The 22,108-nt window shown below is 53.2% G+C and overlaps 9 protein-coding genes across 9 annotated transcripts; 3 read left to right on the top strand and 6 right to left on the bottom strand.

Annotated features, from left to right (window-relative positions):
* Positions 1-5,234: 5,234 nt before the first annotated feature.
* Positions 5,235-7,271, bottom strand: PG985_015098 (uncharacterized protein; the record flags this gene model as incomplete). Its single annotated transcript, XM_066834864.1, has 2 exons — positions 5,235-5,849; positions 6,633-7,271. The coding sequence occupies 2 exons, from the start codon at positions 7,269-7,271 to the stop codon at positions 5,235-5,237; spliced, it is 1,254 nt and encodes a 417-aa protein (XP_066677474.1).
* Positions 7,272-8,594: 1,323 nt separating this feature from the next.
* PG985_015099 (uncharacterized protein) lies at positions 8,595-9,857 on the bottom strand (the record flags this gene model as incomplete). The annotated part of the gene is made up of 4 exons (XM_066834865.1): positions 8,595-9,035; positions 9,060-9,242; positions 9,317-9,755; positions 9,841-9,857. 4 exons carry the CDS (start codon positions 9,855-9,857, stop codon positions 8,595-8,597), a joined length of 1,080 nt encoding a protein of 359 aa, XP_066677475.1.
* Positions 9,858-10,659: 802 nt separating this feature from the next.
* Positions 10,660-10,998, top strand: PG985_015100 (uncharacterized protein; the record flags this gene model as incomplete). The annotated part of the gene is made up of 1 exon (XM_066834866.1): positions 10,660-10,998. One exon carries the CDS (start codon positions 10,660-10,662, stop codon positions 10,996-10,998), a length of 339 nt encoding a protein of 112 aa, XP_066677476.1.
* An 858-nt stretch (positions 10,999-11,856) lies between these two features.
* On the top strand, positions 11,857-12,414 carry PG985_015101 (uncharacterized protein; the record flags this gene model as incomplete). Its single annotated transcript, XM_066834867.1, has 1 exon — positions 11,857-12,414. The coding sequence occupies one exon, from the start codon at positions 11,857-11,859 to the stop codon at positions 12,412-12,414; it is 558 nt and encodes a 185-aa protein (XP_066677477.1).
* A 444-nt stretch (positions 12,415-12,858) lies between these two features.
* Positions 12,859-15,121, top strand: PG985_015102 (uncharacterized protein; the record flags this gene model as incomplete). Its single annotated transcript, XM_066834868.1, has 3 exons — positions 12,859-13,321; positions 13,900-14,518; positions 14,842-15,121. 3 exons carry the CDS (start codon positions 12,859-12,861, stop codon positions 15,119-15,121), a joined length of 1,362 nt encoding a protein of 453 aa, XP_066677478.1.
* A 667-nt stretch (positions 15,122-15,788) lies between these two features.
* On the bottom strand, positions 15,789-16,688 carry PG985_015103 (uncharacterized protein; the record flags this gene model as incomplete). The annotated part of the gene is made up of 1 exon (XM_066834869.1): positions 15,789-16,688. The coding sequence occupies one exon, from the start codon at positions 16,686-16,688 to the stop codon at positions 15,789-15,791; it is 900 nt and encodes a 299-aa protein (XP_066677479.1).
* Positions 16,689-18,089: 1,401 nt separating this feature from the next.
* On the bottom strand, positions 18,090-20,346 carry PG985_015104 (heterokaryon incompatibility protein-domain-containing protein; the record flags this gene model as incomplete). The annotated part of the gene is made up of 2 exons (XM_066834870.1): positions 18,090-19,040; positions 19,090-20,346. The coding sequence occupies 2 exons, from the start codon at positions 20,344-20,346 to the stop codon at positions 18,090-18,092; spliced, it is 2,208 nt and encodes a 735-aa protein (XP_066677480.1).
* A 403-nt stretch (positions 20,347-20,749) lies between these two features.
* PG985_015105 (uncharacterized protein) lies at positions 20,750-21,262 on the bottom strand (the record flags this gene model as incomplete). Its single annotated transcript, XM_066834871.1, has 1 exon — positions 20,750-21,262. One exon carries the CDS (start codon positions 21,260-21,262, stop codon positions 20,750-20,752), a length of 513 nt encoding a protein of 170 aa, XP_066677481.1.
* A 254-nt stretch (positions 21,263-21,516) lies between these two features.
* Positions 21,517-22,071, bottom strand: PG985_015106 (uncharacterized protein; the record flags this gene model as incomplete). Its single annotated transcript, XM_066834872.1, has 1 exon — positions 21,517-22,071. The coding sequence occupies one exon, from the start codon at positions 22,069-22,071 to the stop codon at positions 21,517-21,519; it is 555 nt and encodes a 184-aa protein (XP_066677482.1).
* Positions 22,072-22,108: the final 37 nt, after the last annotated feature.

Genomic DNA, 22,108 nt, shown 5'->3' on the forward strand with positions numbered 1-22,108 from the left:
CACCTTGCCCACCAAGCTGGATTTATCGTCATACCATAGCGCGCGACCCCCGTATTTCAAAAGCATGTTAGACAGCCTTCTCAAAATCCAACGGGATCACGCATATACCTCATCATATTAAATCGATAAAATAATAGCTACAATTATATTAAAAAATATATTATTTTCCTTATCGGTTAATATTATATAAATATATTTATTTATTTAAATATAATTATTACTTTAATAAATAATATTAATTAATTTAATATAATATTAATAAATTAATATAATATTAATATAAATCCTTATTATACCGTTATAATACCGCTATATAGCTATATATTTATTATTAACCGGTTATTATTTTTATATTAATACTTTTTTAAAACCTTATTATAATTTTTATTATATAAATTTATATATAATGTATTATTTATTAACTTTAATAAAATTTTATTAAAAATAGTTTCTTATTATATATATTTAAATAATAATAATAATAATTAATAATTATAATTATAATTAACTTATATATTATAATTAATATATATATAAATTTATAATATTTATAATATTTATAAAAGTAGCCTATTTAATTTTAATTTATAACGTAATTTTTTTAAACATTATATTTCTATTTTTTTAAATATAATAATAGTTAAAAAAATAAGAGTAGCTTTTATTTTAAACTTTTATATATTTTTAATAAAGTTTTAAAATTAATAACTATTTTTAATTAATATAATTATTTTAATATAAGGTAACTTTTTTAAGTAAATAATTATTTTATAAAAAATAATTATTTTAATTTAATTATAATAATTTAAATATTTTATTATTATAAATTTATTAATTTAATATAATAAACTTAGGTTATTTATTAAAAAGGTTAATAATATTAAGAAAGGTAAATTTATATATTAAAGTAGGTACGAAAAAATAGAATTATAGTTATTTTTTTGTTATTATTATTTTTATTACTTAATAGGATCTTTGATATGCTTTTTAAAAGGGGGGGTCGCGCGCTATGGTAGGTTAGAAGCTCGCTACGGCAGTGTAAAAAAAGAGCTTGTAAGAAATAATGCTTGTCTGCGCGCCCCGCCACGATGCAAAACAGCGCGCGGGCAATAGTTGAGTGGACTATCCGTTCAGCTGCAGCTCACTGCCACAAACCAGAGATAACGCTTCCAAGGGTTCCAACCCAGATTGACTACGATTGACCCGACTCGAGATATGCGAGACATAGTGCTCTCGTCATAGTTGCATACCTCGAATCCGGATTGTCTCCATGCGTGCTAAACCTGATTTCCCTGATGCTGGATTCCCGAGTCAATCAGGGTCGGTTCAAACAGTTTTGATCATTTCAATCGACTGCTGCAGTGGAAAAGTCACTGTGGGGTTTTTGCCTACGGTTGCCTGGTTTTGCTGGGCCGCGCCTGTGGAATTTCGGAAATCCCAGGCGCCTGAATGGCTGCCGCCCATGGAGTTCCATTCCCGCGTACAGCGCTTGTGTGTCGGCTCAATGGTCCAAATTCCCCTACTGAGCTGAGCAGACGCACACTGGTGCTGAAGTGGAAAAAGTGACTCCTGCCTGACCCTGAAACACATCACGTATCCATTAGCCGCTCTCTCGTCGGCCGAAGTGTCGGCCATAATGCAAGCAATGTCCCGGCGACCAGGAGTCGTGTACACAATCCGCTCCCAAGTCCTACATGACAATCCATTCCAGCTACTACTATCCCGCTGCCTGCTACCACCAACGTCACCAGTTGGAGGTTCTAGATTCTGAAGTCCTACCGACACCGCCAAACTGAAAACGACAACTCACGCATTCACGCATTCCAATACTTGTCGAAAAGACTGCCGCGTCAGCCTCTCGGCAGACCTCCTCGTCGCCTCTCGTCAATCCTTTCGGAGCAATCGATGCATGGGTCGTTTGCTTGGTTATCTCCCCCCATGTCGCGCATGATCACTTTTGGTTCCTGGCTTACCTGTGACTCCCCAATCGTACGGATGTAGTAAGTCAAATGCCCCAGACTGACGGAGCTACCTTCTTACGGCCTCTTCAACGACGGCCCCCAATTGCATGCAGTCAGCACTTTCGTTCTTCTCCTACGCCTCCTGCGCCGCCTCTCAATCCTTCCTCGGAGGCCGCCTGCGTCGCTTTTACTACACCGCGTAGGAGGCAATTTCAGCCGAACGGGAGAGCATCGTCTTGCAGATTTCCAATGTCGCATACACCCTCCATGGTGTTGTGGCAAGTCCTGATTGCTAATCCATACACCCAAGCCGAGTGGATTCAGCCCTACTCTCCCGGATCCCCACCGCCAAGCGCAAGGCAGATTTTTGGAACGGGACAACAGTTCGTGTGCGACAAACACCCACCATCCCTGTTTTTCCCCTTCGCCTACCGGGATGATGATGATGGCGGCTGTGCCCTGCGAACAACCACCACCCACCCTCCACCCCGCAGAGCAGAGCAATCTATTGCAGCGGTAATGTCCGACATTGCGGCTGAATGGGAAACAACGACATCATTCTTTTTGAGCCTGCGTCTGCGCATTTACTTCTCAGCCTGATCCATCAGTCGGCAGACATTTTCTGCAAGCGCAATTTAATTGTTAAGATGAATGCGCAATACGCATTGCCTTATTTCGCAGATCGTGTCGTCATGTGTGCGACTGTCGGGACATCCCGGCGTCGCAAGGCTCTCTTGTAATTAAGGGGCCGTACGCGCTTCAAAGAGCGGCCACGTCAGTAAGCGAGAATGGAGAGAGTCGTCTCTTTGATTCGGCCCCCAAGCCTGCGAGTTACGGCTTGCCAAGTCGAAGTATTGCCATTCGGCCAGGACTTTTTAGAGTCCATTGCGACGAGGGTCTTCAGCTGATCACGATACATGCCTACCTATCGCCTCATCCAAGTCATTGGCTGTTACTTGTTTGAAGTTGGCGTGGAATGTTCGATGTCCGTGACTCCCGACTGACTGGGGCAATTACTAAGCTACATGTAGATCGCCACCACCCTCTCAGATCTAGTATCGCTTCCTTCCATGTTGCCATTGCTCACGTTCCACGTGCCCGGCCGGCTCGCATAGAGCCTGACATGTGTGAGTACGTAAGACGGCGGGTCATTACACTATCGCGATGACATTATCTCCGTGTACTTACTTCCATACCGCTCCATGCCCAGATGAGCGAAAAAAAGACGAGGTTTTGGCCCAGTGCCTCTAGCTAGCTATGAGTAAGTAGTAACCTATCGAGCGTGAGCTGGGTGATGATACACGTATTGTTCAGAATGAATGGATCCGCCGTTGTCGTACATATCATCCCCGAGATCATCAACAGGCATGGGCATCCAACCCCATGAAGCTATACTAACCAGTGTACATTTACTAACGGGAGAATGATTTTTCGACGCGGAGATAGATAGCTTCCTATTTTTCAGTGGCCAATTGCCGAAGTATAACAGTCAAAGGGGCGACAGAAAAGCAAATAACATACAGACTACCGGATGATACTCTTCAATACGACCCTCCCGTACTGCTTCCTATTCGCCCTCGTCGATGTCTACGTATGGGTCTTCCTGGCGACATCTTTGCGCAAAGTGCCGTGCCCACGCCTGTCCCTCTACAACTCATGGGTCCTCAAAAGGCATGAGTTTCACGGGTTCATGCCCTTATATACTATCACAAGCTGCGAGATAAATACCTGCATTGGTAACAACCTATCTAAAGAACATTCCATCCCGTGGTGCTTGGCAATAGTTTTACATGAGATGTCATGCTTCAAGTAAGAGGGGCATGGCTCAGACTTGGTGCCCGTCCCAGTAAATCCATCGAGGGCACCAAGCTGGTAGAAGCCAAAGAACCAGACAGTATTAGTCACATTCAATTCCTAGACCCGAAACACTTGGTCTACCTTGCTTAGAAAGGAAGCATCAAAAGAACTATGTATATAAACTCCTTTGTGGTACATATCAATCCAGTCTCGGTCTTTCTGGCACATCTTTGAAGACAAATGCCATCAATTACGTCCTAGCAAGAGCTCATCTGGTTCTAACGGCGTTTGCAACCAAACGCGCTAGTAGTCGCTAGGGTGCCCTCAACCGCGTGATTCTTATGTTGAACGTCACTTGTGCCTTCTTAAGTTGAAATTCCCACTCCCTTCATGCCCGCAAATCACAGCTTAGCGCTGCGGGGCTCGATCTCCCAGCCATACTGCTTGCATCGATCAACCATCCTACACAATATTCCTCGACAAGTACGACGATGATGCTAGTCAAGCTTGATGGGTGGCCCACAGGATCAATGTGCCAGAAGCTCAGGCACGCGAAGTAGTGTTTATGTAAGACATCGGGTGGCATTCAGATCCTAGGTCGCCAGGGACTTGTACGTCTGCCATGATACCACCTCCGCCCAAAATCAAAGAACAACTTATACAGCTACTCCATATGATAGCTGGTGGCCTTTTGCATGTTGTTGCTAGATGATCTGTCCCGTATATAGATACTGGCAGTAAATATAGTATTATTCTTCAATGGTCGTGAGTCTAAAGTCCGCCCAGCTGTGCTAGTCGCATCGATTGCAGGGAGTGGATGCACGGGAATCAGAAAAGTCGGCACGTTGGGAAGGTACGACATAGCAAGTGAAGAGACTAGTAGGGGGGTTGCCGGCTTAGGCACGCCAGACTGTGCTCGCGCGCGAGAGTATTAAAAGATCTTGGTGCTTGGGGATTTTGCTTCCTTTTCTCTTCTTTTTTCTTTGTCCGCTCTGATCCAACTGTGAGTAACCATTTGGTGATCCAGGTTGGAGTATATACTGACCATGTATAACAGACTACTACTACTACTGCTGCTGCACAACAACAACAACAACAACAACAACAACCACCACCACCACTACCACTACCACCACCACCACCATGAGCGAGACGAGGTATGTTTTTTAGTTCATTCAGCTTTACCCCTGAACTTCCACCCAGGACACTCTGACTTACATGTACTCGTAATATAGTCTTGATAGAAGCACGTCCGGGGTGGTGGCCCCCGCCACCAACAGCAGCAGCAGCATCAGCATCAGCAGCAGCAGCATCAGCAACAGCATCAGCAGCAGCACTGCCGCCGCCCCCACCAGCAGCAGCAGCAACGGCATCCTCGTAAGTATAGCTGAACCAAGGAACCCTGGCAGGGCGATACTAACCCTGAGTGCTTGATAGAAGGTCGAATTCCAATGGCCCAACCTCGGGCTCACTGGGTCAGGGCCCACAGGCATTCCGCCAGTGGTGTCCCTCCTGGTGAGCCTGGGGTTGGCGACGTTCCTGTGGGCATGGGTGCGCCGCCTCCTCCTCTCTTCGGAGAAAGGCCGTCGGGTTGCGGGGGCCTTGCGCCTCTATGAGGACGAGACGATCGCCGCCGCCGCCGCCCGCGCCGTCCGCCTGTCCCCGGCCGGACAGGACGCCGCCCGCCGCCGCCACATCGCTTTCTGCGATGCTGCCGTCGCCGCCACTGCCGCCGCCCACCAGCTGGCTCCCAAGGTCGAGCTCGGCACGCCTGCGGGCTGGCTGGCCCAAGGGTACCTCCGGGCCGCCGAGGCCCACTCCTCCCTCGCCTTCGCCGAGGAGGAGAAGGCTGGCGACGCCAGCGAAAAGGCCCTCGCCGCCGCCGCCGCCATTGCCTCCCTCGTTGGCGTGGAGGTCGAGGGGGACGCCCAGGCTCTCCCCCCCGGCCCCCAGGATCGCCACCACCACCAGCGCCGATCCTCCCTCTAGGGGGACACCAACCTGTGCGCCATCCATGCCAAGCGTGTCACCATCCAGTCGAAGGACATCCAGCTCGCCCGCCGCCTCCGTGGTGAGCGCAACTAAGCGCGACTCTTACGAGTTTCTGGGGATTGCAACAGTGGAGGATGAACACTTCATGAGCAATATGGAATGGTTTTGATGACAACGGTTTTACAGGGCAAGGGTTAATCATGGAATGGGTTTGATGACAATGGTTTTACAGGGCAAGGGTTGATCATGGCGTTTGTGTTCGCGTTGATTTTACACATTTGATGCTCGACATGCAAGCCTTCTTCATGGGCTGTATAACAGGACAGTATCCTTACGAGGACTGCAACACTGAACAATTGAGAATCGGGGCGACCCGGAAACCGCATATATGAACGCCTTCCTCTTGTGACTGTTTATTGTCTCGTGTGCTGATTCAGTCGTTGTGATCACTGCTATGAACCAATCCACCTCGAATGGACGCTGTTCAATTTTCTGTAAGGAGTGATGACAGGTTCTAGTAGACAGCCAAGACGCTGGCTTGAAAACATCTTCCTTTTTCCCAGCTTGGGACTATAACCGGGCTGGCTCAGCCAGTTAATTAACTGGTTTCAATGCCGTGACACTTTTCCTTGGTTGCTATTAAACCCTCGAGTATATGGGCTCAAAATAGAGCCGTTGTTCCCAATGGCTTTGAAACCCTTGAAAAACGTACCAATAGATGTGAGTCTTCTTAAGGCGCAAGAATTTGCCTCAAAATCCTCGCTCACCTATTCATGCCAAGATTGGGCCACTATATTCCAAGTCAAGTGTGTATCCATCCTGCGAAGAGGCTTTTGATTTCTTGCATCACTCGGGACACGTAATCGTCATACAGTCACACACCCAATAAGCGGATTCAGCGTCCCAGTATACAGTAGCAATCACTCCGCAAGGGTATTTGTGTTTGTTGCAGCGGCAGGGGCTGGGGTTGCTGGTAAGAGGGGTCTTCTCGGCATTGACACTGAGACCGCGCAGGACGATATCGGTCATCTCTTGCACGCGTGACGGCACCTTGGTCTTCTTGGTGTCGGCGCAGATGTCGTCGTAGATGACGTCGAGAGCATCCAGCACCCGCGCGTTGGCGCTTCGCAGGGCGCCCGCCTCCTTGGCCCGCGCCTGGGCGCCGCGGATCAGGTCGACCGTGTTCTCCGCGAAGGGGCAGCGCTCGTTCTCGGCGATGAGGGCCTGGTGCACGTCCTGGTACTGCACGAGCCGGATGAGCAGGTCGTAGTCGGTGTAGTTGGTCGTGTCGTGCTCCCAGTCCTCGGTGCGCCAGTAGCTCAGGAACTTGTGCGCGCGCTCGAGGAAGACGGCCTTTTTGAGCCCCTCGCACTTGCGCGCCCGGTTGCGGCTGAGGCAGTTGTCGAGCGAGGCGGTCAGGGCGGGGTCTAACAGATGCGGCATGTCAGGATCGACGGGTTCCAAGTCTGGAGTGCCGGCGCGAGGGGCGACTGATGGGTGGATGGCGGGATGACGGGCCATTGTACTCGAGGGATCGTCGTCGAGTGACGCCCTTATTATTCGAGCATGCGGGACAGTGTTGTGTTGCACACCAAAGTTGACATACATCTGTGATCGAACGGCACCGAAAAGAGCCAAAAGGGCAACGAAAACCCTCATATCGGACGTAGTGACGGGGGACGTATGTACCAGAGCAGGTGGATGTCGAATGAAAATTGATGGATAGTCGGGCAGGCCAAGTCCTTGTGCCCTACGATACGTTTATGCAGACCGGTACGTATTATTTAATGGACGACGACTGATTTTCGATCAAAAAGGGTCTCGCACTTTTGTCTTGACTTGCTCCCTAGGTTGTGATGGATGTCGTGAGAATTCAGCTCATGCAAACAAGAGATTGATCGAAATTTGGTACCTACTTATGCAAGAATGCCTGCTACCATTGCCGGACAAAGGGAAGAAAAGTTGGAAGGAAAGCTTATACCTTTCTCCGGGAGGTTGCTGGCTGCTCCTGTGAACAAGGTTCTTCGATCCACGGGAATACCTTACCCTAATCATTGAACTACACTTTCCCATATACACCACTAACGCTGGTGTTGCGCCACATTCTCTATTGATCCAGGACTGTTACGGAAAATGGGTGGTGAGTTGGAATGCCCGCAAATGTCCTCTGGAGACTCTATGGCAGCAACATAGGGGCTAGATAGATTAAGTATGTATGATGGAAAAAGAAAGTCTTCCTCTGCCAAAGCTGATCGGCGAGCCACTATGTAGTATATAAAAGCTATCTGGAACTTGACATAAAACTTGATATGAGATGCCGAATATGATGAAGTCTTCTTTTCATTGGACATGATTGTTTGTGTTTGTCCCCGGAGGCTACACAGCAGAACAAGAGTGAGCGCTTGCTCAGGCCGACCACCCCTTTTCAACGAGCCACTAGATATACTTCGTCCCAGACGGGTGTATACTGGGTCTGTACCACAGATGCCCTGTTCTCCTGTCCTGAAGGCCATATCAGGCTGCATACGTCGTCGTCGAGGGTACTCAAAGGGGCCGATGTCTGGCTCATTCCGAGTTGGATTCAAGTTAGCATTTTGTTACCATTAGGTCAGGTACTATGGAATTGGGGTTGGCACGCTGGGCATTTCGATTGTCGGCTCGCTCGTGGTATGCTGATACCGGCGCAAACGACCTCAAGTGTGGTAAAATTGGAAGATGTCCATTAATCATTCACTGCTTAACTGAGCACATCATACGGAGACTTTCTACAATGTATTATCACCTAATGCAGGTTGGTCATTCGTGCTGCGCCGCGCTTCGATGGTTCAGAGTCTCCCCGCCCCATCACTTGGCACCGTTCTCCTTCTCCCGCTCGATGTACGCCGGTATGACCTCGTCCATCGTCTCCATGAAGTCCATGTACTCAGGCTCCCACCCCAGCGCCCGCATCCGGGACGCCCGGACGCGCAGGTTGGCCCCCAGGCCGTGCGCGATATGCGTGGCCCAGCTGTCGGGTGGCGGCGCCGCCGCCGCGTCGGGGTCGTAGTTTTCCCCGAACAGCACGCGGCGCGCGACCTCGGCCGTGGTGACGGATTTCACCTCGCGGCTGCTCACGACGCCGTGCTTTTCCAGCAGCGGGGCGAGGCCCGCGAACCAGTCGCGTCGGTAGACCGTGTCGACGGCGGAGGCGAAGTAGTACGCTTTTTCGCCCCACAGCGGGAAAGGCGGCGAGTCGGTCTTGTTGGTGCCTGTGAGGGTGGCGAGCGCATCGTCAATGAGGACCATCTACATGCGCGCGAAGTCTCGCACGTGGATCATGCCGACGGCGTTCGCGCCCTCGTCGATCATGAAGGCGGAGCGGAAGGCTCGCACGCATTTGAACAGTGCTGGCATTGTAATCGGGAGCGGGTGTCCGACCGACGGGCTGATGCCTGTTACGCCGGCCGGCGATAGGATGGCGACATTGACGTGAGGCGCTGCCGAAAGCACCAGCTTCGCGAAAGGGAATTGAGTTAGATGCGTAATGTGATGGACTTTCTTCTGTCGGATTGCATGCCGCGACGTACCTTGTCAGTGACTCGGTGGACAGCCGTATCCGGCATCGAGACCAGCTGCTCGTTGTCTTCGATGTCATCCCACACCTTCTCCCCCTTAACACCGCCGGGTTCCTGCAGGTCGCAGATCAAGTACGCGCCCGACGTATGTATGAAATATGGCTTCACATCACCGCCCTCGCGGTTCTGCAGCCCCCGGACGACCGCCTGGAGCGTCTCGTCGTGCGTGATGTCCGGCCCCGCATTGATGACGATGTCGGCGCACCGGCACGTCGTTTCAATCAGCTCCAGGCTCGCGAAATCCCCGACGACGCACCGCACCCGCGGGTACTTGGCCACGACCTTGGCCGCCTTCTGCTCGTCCCGGGCCAGGGCTTGGACCTCCATTTCGGGGCGCGACCCGACCAGCAGATCGAGGATGGCACCGCCGATGTGGCCCGTCCCGCCAGTGCTAGATTCGGTAGATTAGTGTCAGGATGGGCGAAATGGCGCATCGCATGGTGGCTGTGGGACTCTAGCGCGGGGGATCGACTCACATGAAAACCTTCGGCATCTTGGTGGGGGAGGATAGCGTCAAGAATATGCGGAGCCCTGGTGACCACAGTCTGAAGAATCATCAATGATGTTTTCTTGTAGTTCTACGATATTGGTTCCCAGTGTCGCGTTTTCGATTGAGGTGTTCCACAGAAGGGAGGGAACCAGTGTTCTCCAACGTTCTCGGCTGCAACCAGATAGACCCCCTCACGAAGTTCTTCTACCCTGCATATCGGAGTATCATACGAGTGAAGCAAATGTGGGTCGCCGGGGCATTGTCTGCGGCGTAGCAATCATGGACATCAAGATCCAGGCTCGTCGTCGCAACCGCCCCTGGGTCGCAAACCCCTCGAAGCAGTGATTCGGTGTCAGATGATGTATCATCCCAAAAGGCCCGGTCCCTTCCGCCTTGGTAGACAGCCTGCCTGGGTACGGGTTCTCATCCAATGCGCCGGTAACGGACGATCTTCCGCAATACCACACGCTACGTTCGTCGCAACCCCCGGGTCATCGTCTGGAGATGATGGACTTCGATACATGATCAGCTATTGAGGGCGTGCGACGCATGATGCTTCTTCAAAGAGACCTCGGCTTGGGCTTCTGTCTCTTGTGTCGCTGAGCCAAGCGTGACCCGCCAATACTTGTAAATGGATTCGTATGGCTGAATGAAGGCACCTCCTCGACGGCGAGGACCAGCCACCGCGATTCCCGTTCGCAATTCTGGTACCCCGGGCGCGAGAGAGCTACGGGTCAAGGCCGAGGTCATCATCGCCGTCGACTGGAACAATCAGCACTGCAGCGCCTTGATCAGCGAGTAGTCCATGGTCCCGGGCGTGGATCCAGCGGGCGAGATGCTTGAGGCCGGCCGCGGCGACGATGAGCAGACCTACAGGGCGGCCGACCGCGTCATCATGCACGCGCAGTACCTCGACAACACGAAGCCCGACCAGTCTGGCTCCCAAGGGGTCGTGACGCGGGCCGGCAGTCGCGTCGACAAGCTGTCCGACGACGACACCCTTTTCGACGAGTGCATGGGTTCTCGTCTAATGGCCGTACAGTTAGCTATGGGATGGACGAACCGCAAGTGCCTTATTCCCCGGCAGTCCTGGCAAATGGGGGAAACGTTGATGATACGAGTTTTCATGAGGGGCTCCCAGTGAAACCGACTGAGGGCCAGAGAGGTTGCCCCTGGTGTAAAACATGAAGGCATTCCGATCGAAAAGGCATCTACCTCAGTCAATATGCGACGACCACAGCCAGCGGCGGACCTCCATGACAATCTATGCATCGTATGTTTGAATCAATTGGTCGAAACAGACTCCGCCCACCCGGTCTTGCCGCCGGGACTGCTCCGAAGTCGACCAAGAGATTGTCGGCAGCATCAAACATGCATCTTTCGCGTCTTTCCCAATTGCGACATTTCGCATGAGGCCGGAAATTGTGGGCACCGGTTGGTTTCGCGTTGATTTCCCCCTACCAGGATGGTGTCTGAGCTTTCTAGTCTACTAGACCCCTAAGACTCAATGCAGCGAAAAGCGCCCCTACGCTAGTGTCTTAGAGCCAATGCGATGGTATATGGGAAACAACATCATTTGCATTGCGGAAATGCGCATGAGAACCTTTTCGCGATGTTTCTCATCCTCGCTGTGCTAACGCGCTAGCTGAATATCATCAACCTCAGCCCCTTGGGCTATATCAGGTCCAATAGCACCCTCCTCGGGCCTTGGTTCTCCCTCACCCAACATTTTTGCATTCTTTCTTTTTCATATACCCCCTTCTTTTTAACCACACAGCGGCGCTGGGGTTGGACACCCTAGACTTGATATCAAGATCTACACACTCGTTGGCATCAGCCTTCCCTTTTTCATCTTACGACTACCAAGATACCCACGCTGCACGCGTACACGTGATACCCTGAGCTTGACGCGCATACTCTCTCTACTTCTCATATACTATAACCCCATACACCCACAAAAACACTCTTTCATATCAACACAACTACTACAATCCTTCCAACCATGGCCTGGGGCAAGACCAAAGACGAGGAGGAGGAAGTCGACCTCGAGTCCGGCGAAGGCGCCAAGGGCAAGAAGTCCAAGAAGAACAAGAAGGGCAAGGGCAAGAACAAAGACGCCGAAGGCGAGGAGGACGGCGACGACCAGGACGACAACAAGAAGGGCAGCAAGCACGAGCGCCACCGCTCCGCGACCATCACGGCCCTGATGGAGACGCGCCAGCAGGCCTCGGACCAGTACGCCCAGGCGCAGAAGGCGGAGCGGGCCTACCTGGCCAAGAAGCACGCGACGGCGGCGCGGAGCAACTACACCGAGACCAAGACGCACTTCGCCGAGGCCTTCTCGCACCTCGCGGCGGGCTTCAAGGGGCTCTGGCAGGTCCTGCGCACGCTGCCGCACATCATGGCGCACCGGCGCGAGGAGGGGCGGCGCAAGACGGAGCAGCAGAAGCGGGCGCGCGCCGAGGAGCGCATGAAGAAGCTCGAGGAGCAGTTGGCAAGGGATGCGGAGAAGGCGGCCGAGGAGGAGGCGGCGGATAAGGCGGCGGCGGCTAAGAAGTAAGTTCTCGTGGGGCCATCTCCATGGGAAAGAACAGGAACGCGTGTTTAGGAGTTTGGCTGGGGAGATCCAGGGAGATTCTCTGAGGCGGTATACCACATGCATTTTATTTCGTCTGTCTGTCATTTTGCGTCGCCCCATTGTGGCTAGAGGAGAGCGGTAGAGAGGCCCCTATGCACGTCGCTGCAGGTATCACGGCGGCTTAGGTCCGCGATATGCATTTTCTCTAATCAATACCGACATCACATCTCACTTTTCGGGATCAAAATTCTCCAATCAGTTGAATGTAGATGAATGCGTGGTTGACGTCGGCTGATTCATTGATCACTGGATACGCAGCCGATACTTCGTGGAGATCTGTCTTACCATCATATAACTTCGGCCTTTCGAGAACGGGGATATATTCGTGGAACGGATGAACATTATTCTTCCCTTTCCGCGTGCGCCATGATGGCCATTGAGGAGTCCCAGTACAAGGGCCGCCTGGCCATCGAGCTGCCCGGCTATAACGCGAACCTGGGGCCCAACCACGACCCGGTCGCCATTGCCTCGCCCGTGATCCAGCAGGACTACGGCTCCGGCTCGAGCCAGGCCTTGTACGGCGCGCCGAAGGGCAAGGGAGGCAAGAGCGGCGGCGGCGGCGCGGGTAGCAGCAGCAGTAATCCAATCGTCGTCGAGGAGGACGAGATGGAAGGCGTGGAGAGGCAGGTGGACGGGACGTGCGTGGCGCCCCTGGACGAGCTGGCGGTGCTGGACAACCGCAAGTTGTCGGAGGGCTACCAGCCCAAGGTCAGCTCCATCATAAAGAACGCACTCAAAGCGACCAAGGCGGGCGTCAAGGCGAAGGTGAAGTCGAAGCTGAGCCAGGGGGGCAAGGAGAGCCCAGTGCGAGCAGCGCAGCTGAAAGAGAGTATGGTGTACAGGATGGCAATGGGAGAGGTTGAGTTGCTGACGCTGAGTTACCCCGGCGAGGGAGCTGCATTGATTTCGCAGAATTAGTTGGGTCCATCGCCTCGCTCGTAATCTCGACACAAACTCGCCTGGTTGGTGGAAAGGTTCTCGTGGGGAATACTTGGCTGTCACTTGCTTCTCGGAATTCAACGAGCCACCCATGAGTACTAGTCAATAGAGTAAAGTTGGCTGAGAGCGTTCGTTAAGTTCAGCTCGGTTATGATTATAGAATTGGCTACCAGAAATTCCGTTGGGACCAATAGATGCTTTTGTTTTGAATAAGGGGGTTGACTTGTATTTAATTTGGAGACGGCGTAATGTGCATCGTAAGCCTCGCTATTCCTAACGGCGGCTGCTAACTCATCGGCTCAACCCCCCCCCATGATAGATATAAGAGTGAAAGAAAAAGCCAAAAGCCGAAGCTATCCCATGCAAAGTACACACACGACAGGATTACAGAATTGAAGAAGGGGGTATACAAGTGGTTTGTTTAGTCAACCATCATCGGGCGACTCTGCTGCATGTCGTGCTCTTTAGACGTGAGAGCTCTCGTCGACAGCGACGTTGAAAGCCTTGGCCTTGGCGGAGGCAGTAGGCGCAGGCGCGGCAGCAGCAGAGGACGTAGCAGCGGGGGCGGCCGAGGCAGTAGGAGCAGCAGGCGCGGCGGCGGGGGCGGAAGCGGTGGGCTTCGCGCCGGCGCCGGAGCCGTTGCCCTTGGCGCCACCAGTGATCAGAGGCAGGACGATGTTGAGGGCGCTGTCGACGATGCCCTGGAAGTTGGAGGCGCCGGGGATGAGGCCCACGACGGTCTTGACGATGCTCTTGATGCCGTCTTCGCCGCCGACGGCCTTGAGGATGTCCTGGATGACGTCCTGGACCTTGAAGTCGGCGGCCTGGACGCTGAAGTCGTCGGTGGCCTCGCCGTCGAACATGGCGACCTTGGGGTTCTGCTTGTCGGCCAGGGCCTGCAGCAGCTCGGCCAGCTTGGGGCCGACCTCCTGCAGCTTGGCGATGCCGTCCTGGGTCTCCTCGGCGCGGCGGGCGAGGGCGAGGGCCTCGGGGTTGGCGGCCGGGGCGGCGCGCAGGGGGCTGGCGGCCGCGACGGCGACGAGGGCGGAGGTGATGAGGGCGAAGAACTGCATTTTGACTGGAGTGGGTGGAGTTGTTGTTGAGTTGATCTGGGAAAAGAGTGGGCTGGAGTGGCTGTTTTTATAGAAGAGAGAATGTAATATCAAGCAGCTAGTGCGAAGGTGAGATCAACTCAAAGAATGTGAAAAAGAAGGGATAAAAGTGTAGGTTGTTGGGAGTGAAGGTTGGAAGGTTGGCTGGATGAGGAACCAAAAGTCAGCACATCACGTCGGGTGATGCAGATTATATACTCGAAAGGCCTCTCTAATTGCTCAGTCGCAGTCTCTCTCGTTCGCCTCGAGGGGCAGTTTTAGCCATCCCCAGTGGGATCCAACTCCAATTTGCGCAAAGGTGCCGAAAGGTCACAGGCGAAGGCCCCCCGGCCCACCCCGATTGCTGCGGTCACCGTTGCATCTCGCAGGTGTCAAAACTACTCCTGCAGAAATCAGAGGAACTGGCAGACACCACAGCCGATAAGGTCGGCCACATGATTGTGCCTCCGGGTGCCATTGCGAGTGGATCGACGTCAGGGGCCAAAGCTCCCCATGTCACCATACATAATCGCCCGAGTGGACCCCTGAAAACCGCCCTGATGCCTCCTAGCGCATTAACCGACAGGCTCCTCGTCTAGCCTCATTAGCCAGATTGGGTGAGTCCCCTGCTATCTGGATTAGTAGCCGTGCCCGTATAGGAACTGCCGACAGGGTTCGCGGACCTATCAAGAGGCCAACGGCCCGGCTCCACTGTTGGCAGCGAAACGACCAGGCAAACCCAACCCACTTGGCGCAGCTAGAACGCATGAAGCTTGGCGTTTGCGCCCCAAGCTGCTTGAGGGGCATTTTGGACATTTGAGCATTTTAGAATTCACTCCGCCTCGAAACTTCAGAGGGCACAGGTGCCAGGCGGGCTCATGAGTGGTTAAAAATGGAATTAAAGAGGCAAATGTTGTTTGGCGGAGGCATGGGGGGTTGCCTCCGTGGCAATGGCGACAGCATGGCGGGCAGAAACTCAATCGTGACTGGCTAAAGGAACCCGGCATCGATCGCGAATATCACCGTGATGCCAAGATCAATCCAGGGGTTTGAAACAGGTACCGTGGGACGCACGACTCATCAAAGGAACGTTTCTCTAGACTGGTGATATGATATGTTTTTCTTTCTCTTTTTTGCGCTATCATCGAGATATTGCCATCTGGGGATGATGGCACGGGGAAACAGCTGACGCGATAGTGGCGTGAGAACAAGGTCGACCCCAAGACTGACCTGGACTGGGTTCTTGCCTCCTCTCCTCCCCCAGATCTAGCTACCGCCTGCAGCCGCGGCCACAGCCCCTGACGCATCCGCGACCCCGCCGACGGCCGACTCCGTCTCGGACTCGCGCCGCCTCCTCTCCCTCTCGAAGACACAGGTTGCCACAACCTCTTCGAGCTGCATCATATTCAACGGGCTGCGAGCGAGTATGGTGAGGCAGCCGTCCCCCTTCGTCTTGCTCCCCCCTTTGGCTGCCTCAAACTTAGCTATAGTCCCCATATATCCTCCCGTCGAGGCCTCGAGCTTCAGCCCCTTGTCGCTGCAGCTGAAGAGCGATGAGGACTCGTTCTGCCACCGCAGCCGGCCCAGGCTCGTCGCGCTGTCGAAGTCTTTCTTGTACCGTTGGTTGTTGCTACCTCCTGTCCCACCGAGACGCAGCGTCACGTCCATCTTCGAGGTGGTGAAGGTATGGTAGTGCACCGTGGCGACCTCCGGGCCCGAGGCGTCGCCTCGGTGGACTGTCATGTGCGGCTGGTTGGAGGACGAGAATGACGAGACAGAGCTGGCGCGGACGGCGGTGAAGAGGACCCTTGAGCTGATCGGGTCGGTGATGATGTAGTTCTTGGACTGCAAGATGAACAGTAGCTTCTGGGGCAGCTGGGGCGGAGGGGCCGCGAACCCAGGTGGTTGCGCATATGTGTGTTGCGGGGCGCCGTTCATCGTCGTCATCGCCGGTGGTGGTGCCGGGCACCCATTTGGCGGCACTTGCCCATACGGCGGCCCGGGTGCTTGGGAATAGACTGGTTGGTGCTGCGGCTGTACCCAACCTGGGTTTGGTGGCACGCCGTATTGATGCGGTGGTGGTCGTTGCATCGCCATGCCGTTGCTGGATGGTGGACCGGGATAGTAAGTAGGGGTCTGACCTTGTGCTGCTGCGTTGTAAGTCATGTTGGTTGTTGATGAAGCCGAATAATCGTTGAAAAACTGAGGGGCCAAGATCGATTGCCATGAATGAGGCGACCCCAGCATCTATATACGCCTACAGCCCGTATTCTCCAAATGCGGTGTGCTTAGGTACTTGGCATATACGGCGTATAACGGTATTCGCCGATGCAGCCTGGTAACGTTCCGGCGGCTGATCGTCTTGGCGTGCCATCATAATTGAATTGACCACCCTACTAATTGGAGGTGATCCGAGGTGATTGACGCCATGCACACCTGTTGAAAGCTCCTCTGATGTCATTCACTTTGCGTACCTGACTACAGACTTCACTCCAACAGATACCAATACAGACCACGTGAAGCCTCTGTCCCAGGTCTTCCGACACGATGAATTACAGTTGCTATATAACAGTGGGCAGCTCTATCATTTGCACGCATGGATTGGTCACGAAGGGATGGTGCAACTGCGAGGATGTTTGCTCCTAGCAAGGGAAGGGGCCAGCAGCGCCTGTCTCAAGCAAACACTTTGGTCTCGGTCGAAATGCATCTGGACAATCTGTCATCCCACGTGAGTTTCAGCAACTCTTACGTCCTCGAACTACTTCTCACTGTTGACGGACACTTCTCAGCAAAATATTTCAGTGCTATATTCAATCATGATCTACGCCTATTACGCTGTCTTCTGTGACATTTCCATGTTTGGCCTCTTCATGGAATCGAGGGATGGTCGAGCATACGTCAACAAACGGTTTGAGGATGAGAACGAATTCATCGAAGGCGGCAAGTCTCTGCACAAGGCGCACGCACAAGGCGCACGTTAGGCGTATTACCCAGGGCCCCAAGCTAGCATCAATGGCAGGCGGAATTGTTGATGATATCAAAGTCATCTTTGGTGGCTCGAAGCGGTTGGTCTTCTTCTGGACGTTGATGCAAGTGGATGCTTTCCTTCACTTGGATTGGGACGGAACCAGAGAGAGGTCGACCTACGCCACCCTTCGACATTACCATTCTCTCGCTATTTGCTTGGTCAATTCAGCCCGTGTGATCTTGGCATGCATTTTGACTGCGGTCAGGACTCGAAAACGGATGGTACGAAGGTCGCTTGGACCAGTCTCCAGGACGGCTGGTTCAGGTTGAGGGCTTGCTGTGTCGCAAGGCACTGCTTCACTTGGGTACTGATTGTGGACCGACTGGGGTGGCTCGCCCATCTGTATTGCAATGGCCATCTATAATATAAAGCATACAAGTCGGCCAAGGTACAAAGCGTCGAGTGAAGTTGGACCCTATGAGGAAAATGACGTGTCATAATGAGGGCGTTGCTTCAAGGCTGATCGAATAAGGGCACCACTTCAGGCCGATGCAGTCAATTCTCAGTAGCAATCGATTCGAGCATGAAAGGAAGAGGAACTACCCTAACACAATCCTCTCGGGCTCTCCGCAGTTTTGCTCCCAGATCTCCTTCGGCACTCGCCCGACGGCCTTTCGGTACATGATACCGTCTATGGTTTCCACCCACAAGACATTGTAGAACCGATACTGCTCCACCTGGTCGGCCATCTGTAGCTCGTCCGCTTCGAAAGTCGGATCATCGGCTTCTTCAATGGTGGATATCCAGCGTCGGGCAAAAGGCCCAATATCTATGCCTGCATCGAGACTCCGTTGGGCGTCGTTGAAGAACCAGGACGACCCCGCTGGGACAGAGCGGCGGGAGCTCCCATACCTGAGCCCGACCCTGTATGTAAGCGAATCTTGCGGCCTGAAGTAATATCTCTCGTGTCGTGACTGCGTCCCATCAAGCCATCGATAGGACCAGGACCCCGTACTGTCGACCTCGTCTTGGTAAGGTATATCATCGTCGTCGTAAGGCATGCTGCCAGTAGAGACGGCGATCAACTTCAAATCTGTTCCAGGCCGGGCCATGGTTTCGCCGTCCATGATCTGCAAGGTCCCCGCCCATCTCCCTTCGCCGTCTTCGAGTGTGACCACCGAACAGTTTTCCTCAGGCTGAGGGCCTGCGTATATCTCCGTATTGACGACTGAGACAGCCCTCATACTCATTGGAGCAGACATCCTCTCCGTTGATTTGAGTTTTGGTATATACGGATCGAGAACCCTCCGCACGCGCAATAGAGCCCCTTTCGTTGTGCAGGATATGAGAGGACTGTTCCTGGTGAATATTGCGGCCTGCTCAGCGTTTTGAACTGGTAGAGGGTACCGAAATACAGCTTCAGGCGCAGCATCGTGCGTAAATACACCTGGATAAGACCGTGAAGTTAGCCAGTCACTATAGGCAGGCTGGTAAGACCATCCCGAGGGCAGAGCTCCGCGCCTGTGCACTCCCCAGGTGGACTTGTATTCCTGCATGATTCCAGGCTCAGCGATCGGAGAGTCTCCAGGAAATGCAGACCAATCTACCAGTTTCTCCACCGTGCAACGGGGGAGGTCCCCTTTTGTCGCCACTCGACTTCAAGCCCTTGAAGTGGTCAGGGAGCAGGCTATCGGGGTCAACACGGCATTGCCAGCCTACCCAGGACCATGAAGGCAAAGGCGCCCTTGGGGCTAGCCTGGCCACCAACTCGTTTGCTGATCGCCGCCGCGCTTTGGAAACCGGCTGCCATAGAAGAGCGGAGTCAAGAAAGAGGGCTGGGAGACCGCAGACGAAGCCGCCGAAGAATCCGTTTTGTGCAAACGCCTCGAGGACGCCGGAGAAAGCGGGGAGCGTGTCCTGGTCGTATGTAAGTTTTCGGTTGTTGTATCGACAGACAAGTTCGATGTACAATCTCAAGTCGGGGGCGGAGGGGGTCCTTTCTCCCGCCGGCAATTTTTCTGGGCCATGCCGCACTCTACCAACGTGCGAGGAGTTTTTTCGAGGCTGGGATCTGCTCATGTCTTGCCCCAGCGAGTTTTGACTTGTAGCCTCGCCGGCTTGTTTGATCCCGGGACAGCGCACTTCGCGCGCGCAATCCCAGAAATAAATATCGTCGAGAAATATCACTGCGCGCTTAGAGAGTAACTGTTCTTGGAAAGTCCATCCTCGTGAGGCCCAATGCGTACAGAGCAGCTCGCCATGTAGGATCGAAGCTGAGGGCTTGCCGTTTTCGACATAATTGTCAGTATAGTGATACGAACCATGTAACCCCTCTGAATCCCCTGCGGCAGCTATTATGGTGAAGTAGGCCCCCGAGTAGATCTCGTTCATGAGGCCGACGCGATCCCCTGTGGTGTCGTCATGCTGGACAATACACAAGCAGTCAACCCAGAGGTATCGTACCCCTGAGCTTCGCACGAGGTCGATGGCGTTCCTGATAACCGTTGGTACCCTTTTCAAAATGTCTGTGCGCAGGAAGCCCTTTGCGCGAAAGAGCATGAGATTCCATTTCATCAACATCAGTCGTTCTTTAGTTGCAGAAGCCCCCTCGGGGGCGCCATCCACGCCATTGACGGGGGCACTCCACACGTAGCTGAGAGCCGCATATCTTGGGACGCCGCACCCGCGGACGATGCAGGCATCTTCCGTGTCAATGACCCAATCCGGTATATGATGCGGTGGTCTTTCGGAAATGGGCATTACCTGGCATCTGTCGTCATGGAGCTCGTTACAATTTTGGAGCCAGCCTTTAAGATGTGAAACACGACTCTCGATTGCTACTCCATTTGTTGTCATGTTGTTGTATTCATCTGGTGTATATGAAGTAAGTAGGGTATGTGTCCAAGAAACTCCGGTGAGTGGAGAAGTAAACAACCACACTAAGGATGTATCTAATCTGGAAATGATATATTACCAAGATCTGTCTGGCGGGGCTGGTAAATACTGCCATCGTCCACCACCTTCCCAAGGCAATAATAGGTTGTAAGAGCGCTAAGGCTCACGTCAGATGGCAACCTCCGACACAGACCATTGATATTTTCTTTTTCTCCCTATCGTAGCAACACGGGTAAGTCCAAATGTATTTCTCAATATGTATCATGCAGAGTAAGGGAACTATGCATGTTTTGCAACTCGACCTAAAAAGAGACCGGATCGTTTGTCGTATTTGTTAATTCATGGGAAACCGGGGTAGTATTGGCTATTGCTGGCTTTGAACGTATGGTTCGCCCAAGACATTCCCTCGCTTAATCCAAGGTATCGTCCCGTTGTAGGGGTCCATGATAGTGGCAACATGAGTGCACTCCCCCATGACCTGCTCTGACTGCAGCCACCGCTTGAGAGCCGGCTTCCCGATCGCCTTGGCCGCAATGGACTGTCCGAGCGGCCCATCCGTATACTTAGTCGCATCCTGCTCCGTCGAGCCGCGGCTCGATGACTGAACCTTCCGGACGTGGCGGTCCCATTTCTGGACCACGCTGTCGAATCGCTCGCTCGACTCTTCCAGCCAGCCTTCGAGCTTCAGCATGGCCCCGTTCAGATCCTGGTCGTCTGGTGCATGTTTCTCCCCAGTGTTGCTGACGGGCCGGGGAATGATGTCGTGGTTTGTCTGTACCAGGAACTCTGCCGAGGAGCGGACTCGCCCGGACCTGAGGTCCTTCTCGATTACGGTGACCTCCTTGCCGTCGCACAGGGTGAGGTAGCAAGGTGCCATCTTGGCAGGTAGCAGGCGGGCCACTGTCCTGCCTAAGTCACGGTCATCATCCCTGGCACCAGAAGCAGACATCGTGCCAGGGAGTATGGTAGACCGCAAGGTCGACGACAGAGACTTTCGCTGGCCCAGGAGAACCATGAGCTGGTGCCATCGAAGCGCATATGCCGAGCAATTCCGGTTTGGCCTAAAGTTCATGGCCATTGAAAGGCCCTTTCTGCGTCAAGACGAATATCAGCCAACGTGAGCGTGGGTGTTCAGAAATTAGAGACCGACCGGACGCCAGTAAGGACCCCCACATAGCCGGCATAAGTGATCGAGCGCGCAAGGATCGCGGTCGGTTCAAGCGATGCCGAGTCGATGAACTCCAGCTCCACGAGGACGTCCCTCAAACCCGGCATGCCCCAGTCCAGCGTGCGAAAGTGCATCAATCTGGTACCGGGCGGATCCGTCTTGGGATTCGAAGAGACGGGCACCGCGCCCGATGTGCAGCCGAGCAAGCAGTCCAGTAATGTGTTGAAGGCTACCAGTAGATACATGTCCACGCCCGTCACCTCGGAAATGCCCCGAAGCTCCTGTGTCTCGTCGACATCGTGCAGGCGGGTTAGACAGTGCCTGGCCGCTGCCTTGGCCAGTTTGCGTAGGGCGGGATACGGTATGGAATCTTCGACGACGGCATCGAATATGGGAGTTAATGAACCGATGAGCGGGGCGAAATCCTTGGCGATTTCAAGATACCGCAGCTTCGGCGCCGTGGCCAGGTCGATGGTGTAGACTGGGATCTCGCTATTGTTCCGCGTGCGTTGCGCCATGGGAAGACTGTTGGGAGAAGGAAAGAGCGAGGTAAAC

The sequence above is a fragment of the Apiospora marii genome (assembly GCF_038362585.1).
Source record: "Apiospora marii strain CBS 49790 chromosome Unknown utg000012l_segment0_segment0, whole genome shotgun sequence".
In the NCBI taxonomy this organism is placed as follows: domain Eukaryota; kingdom Fungi; phylum Ascomycota; class Sordariomycetes; order Amphisphaeriales; family Apiosporaceae; genus Apiospora; species Apiospora marii.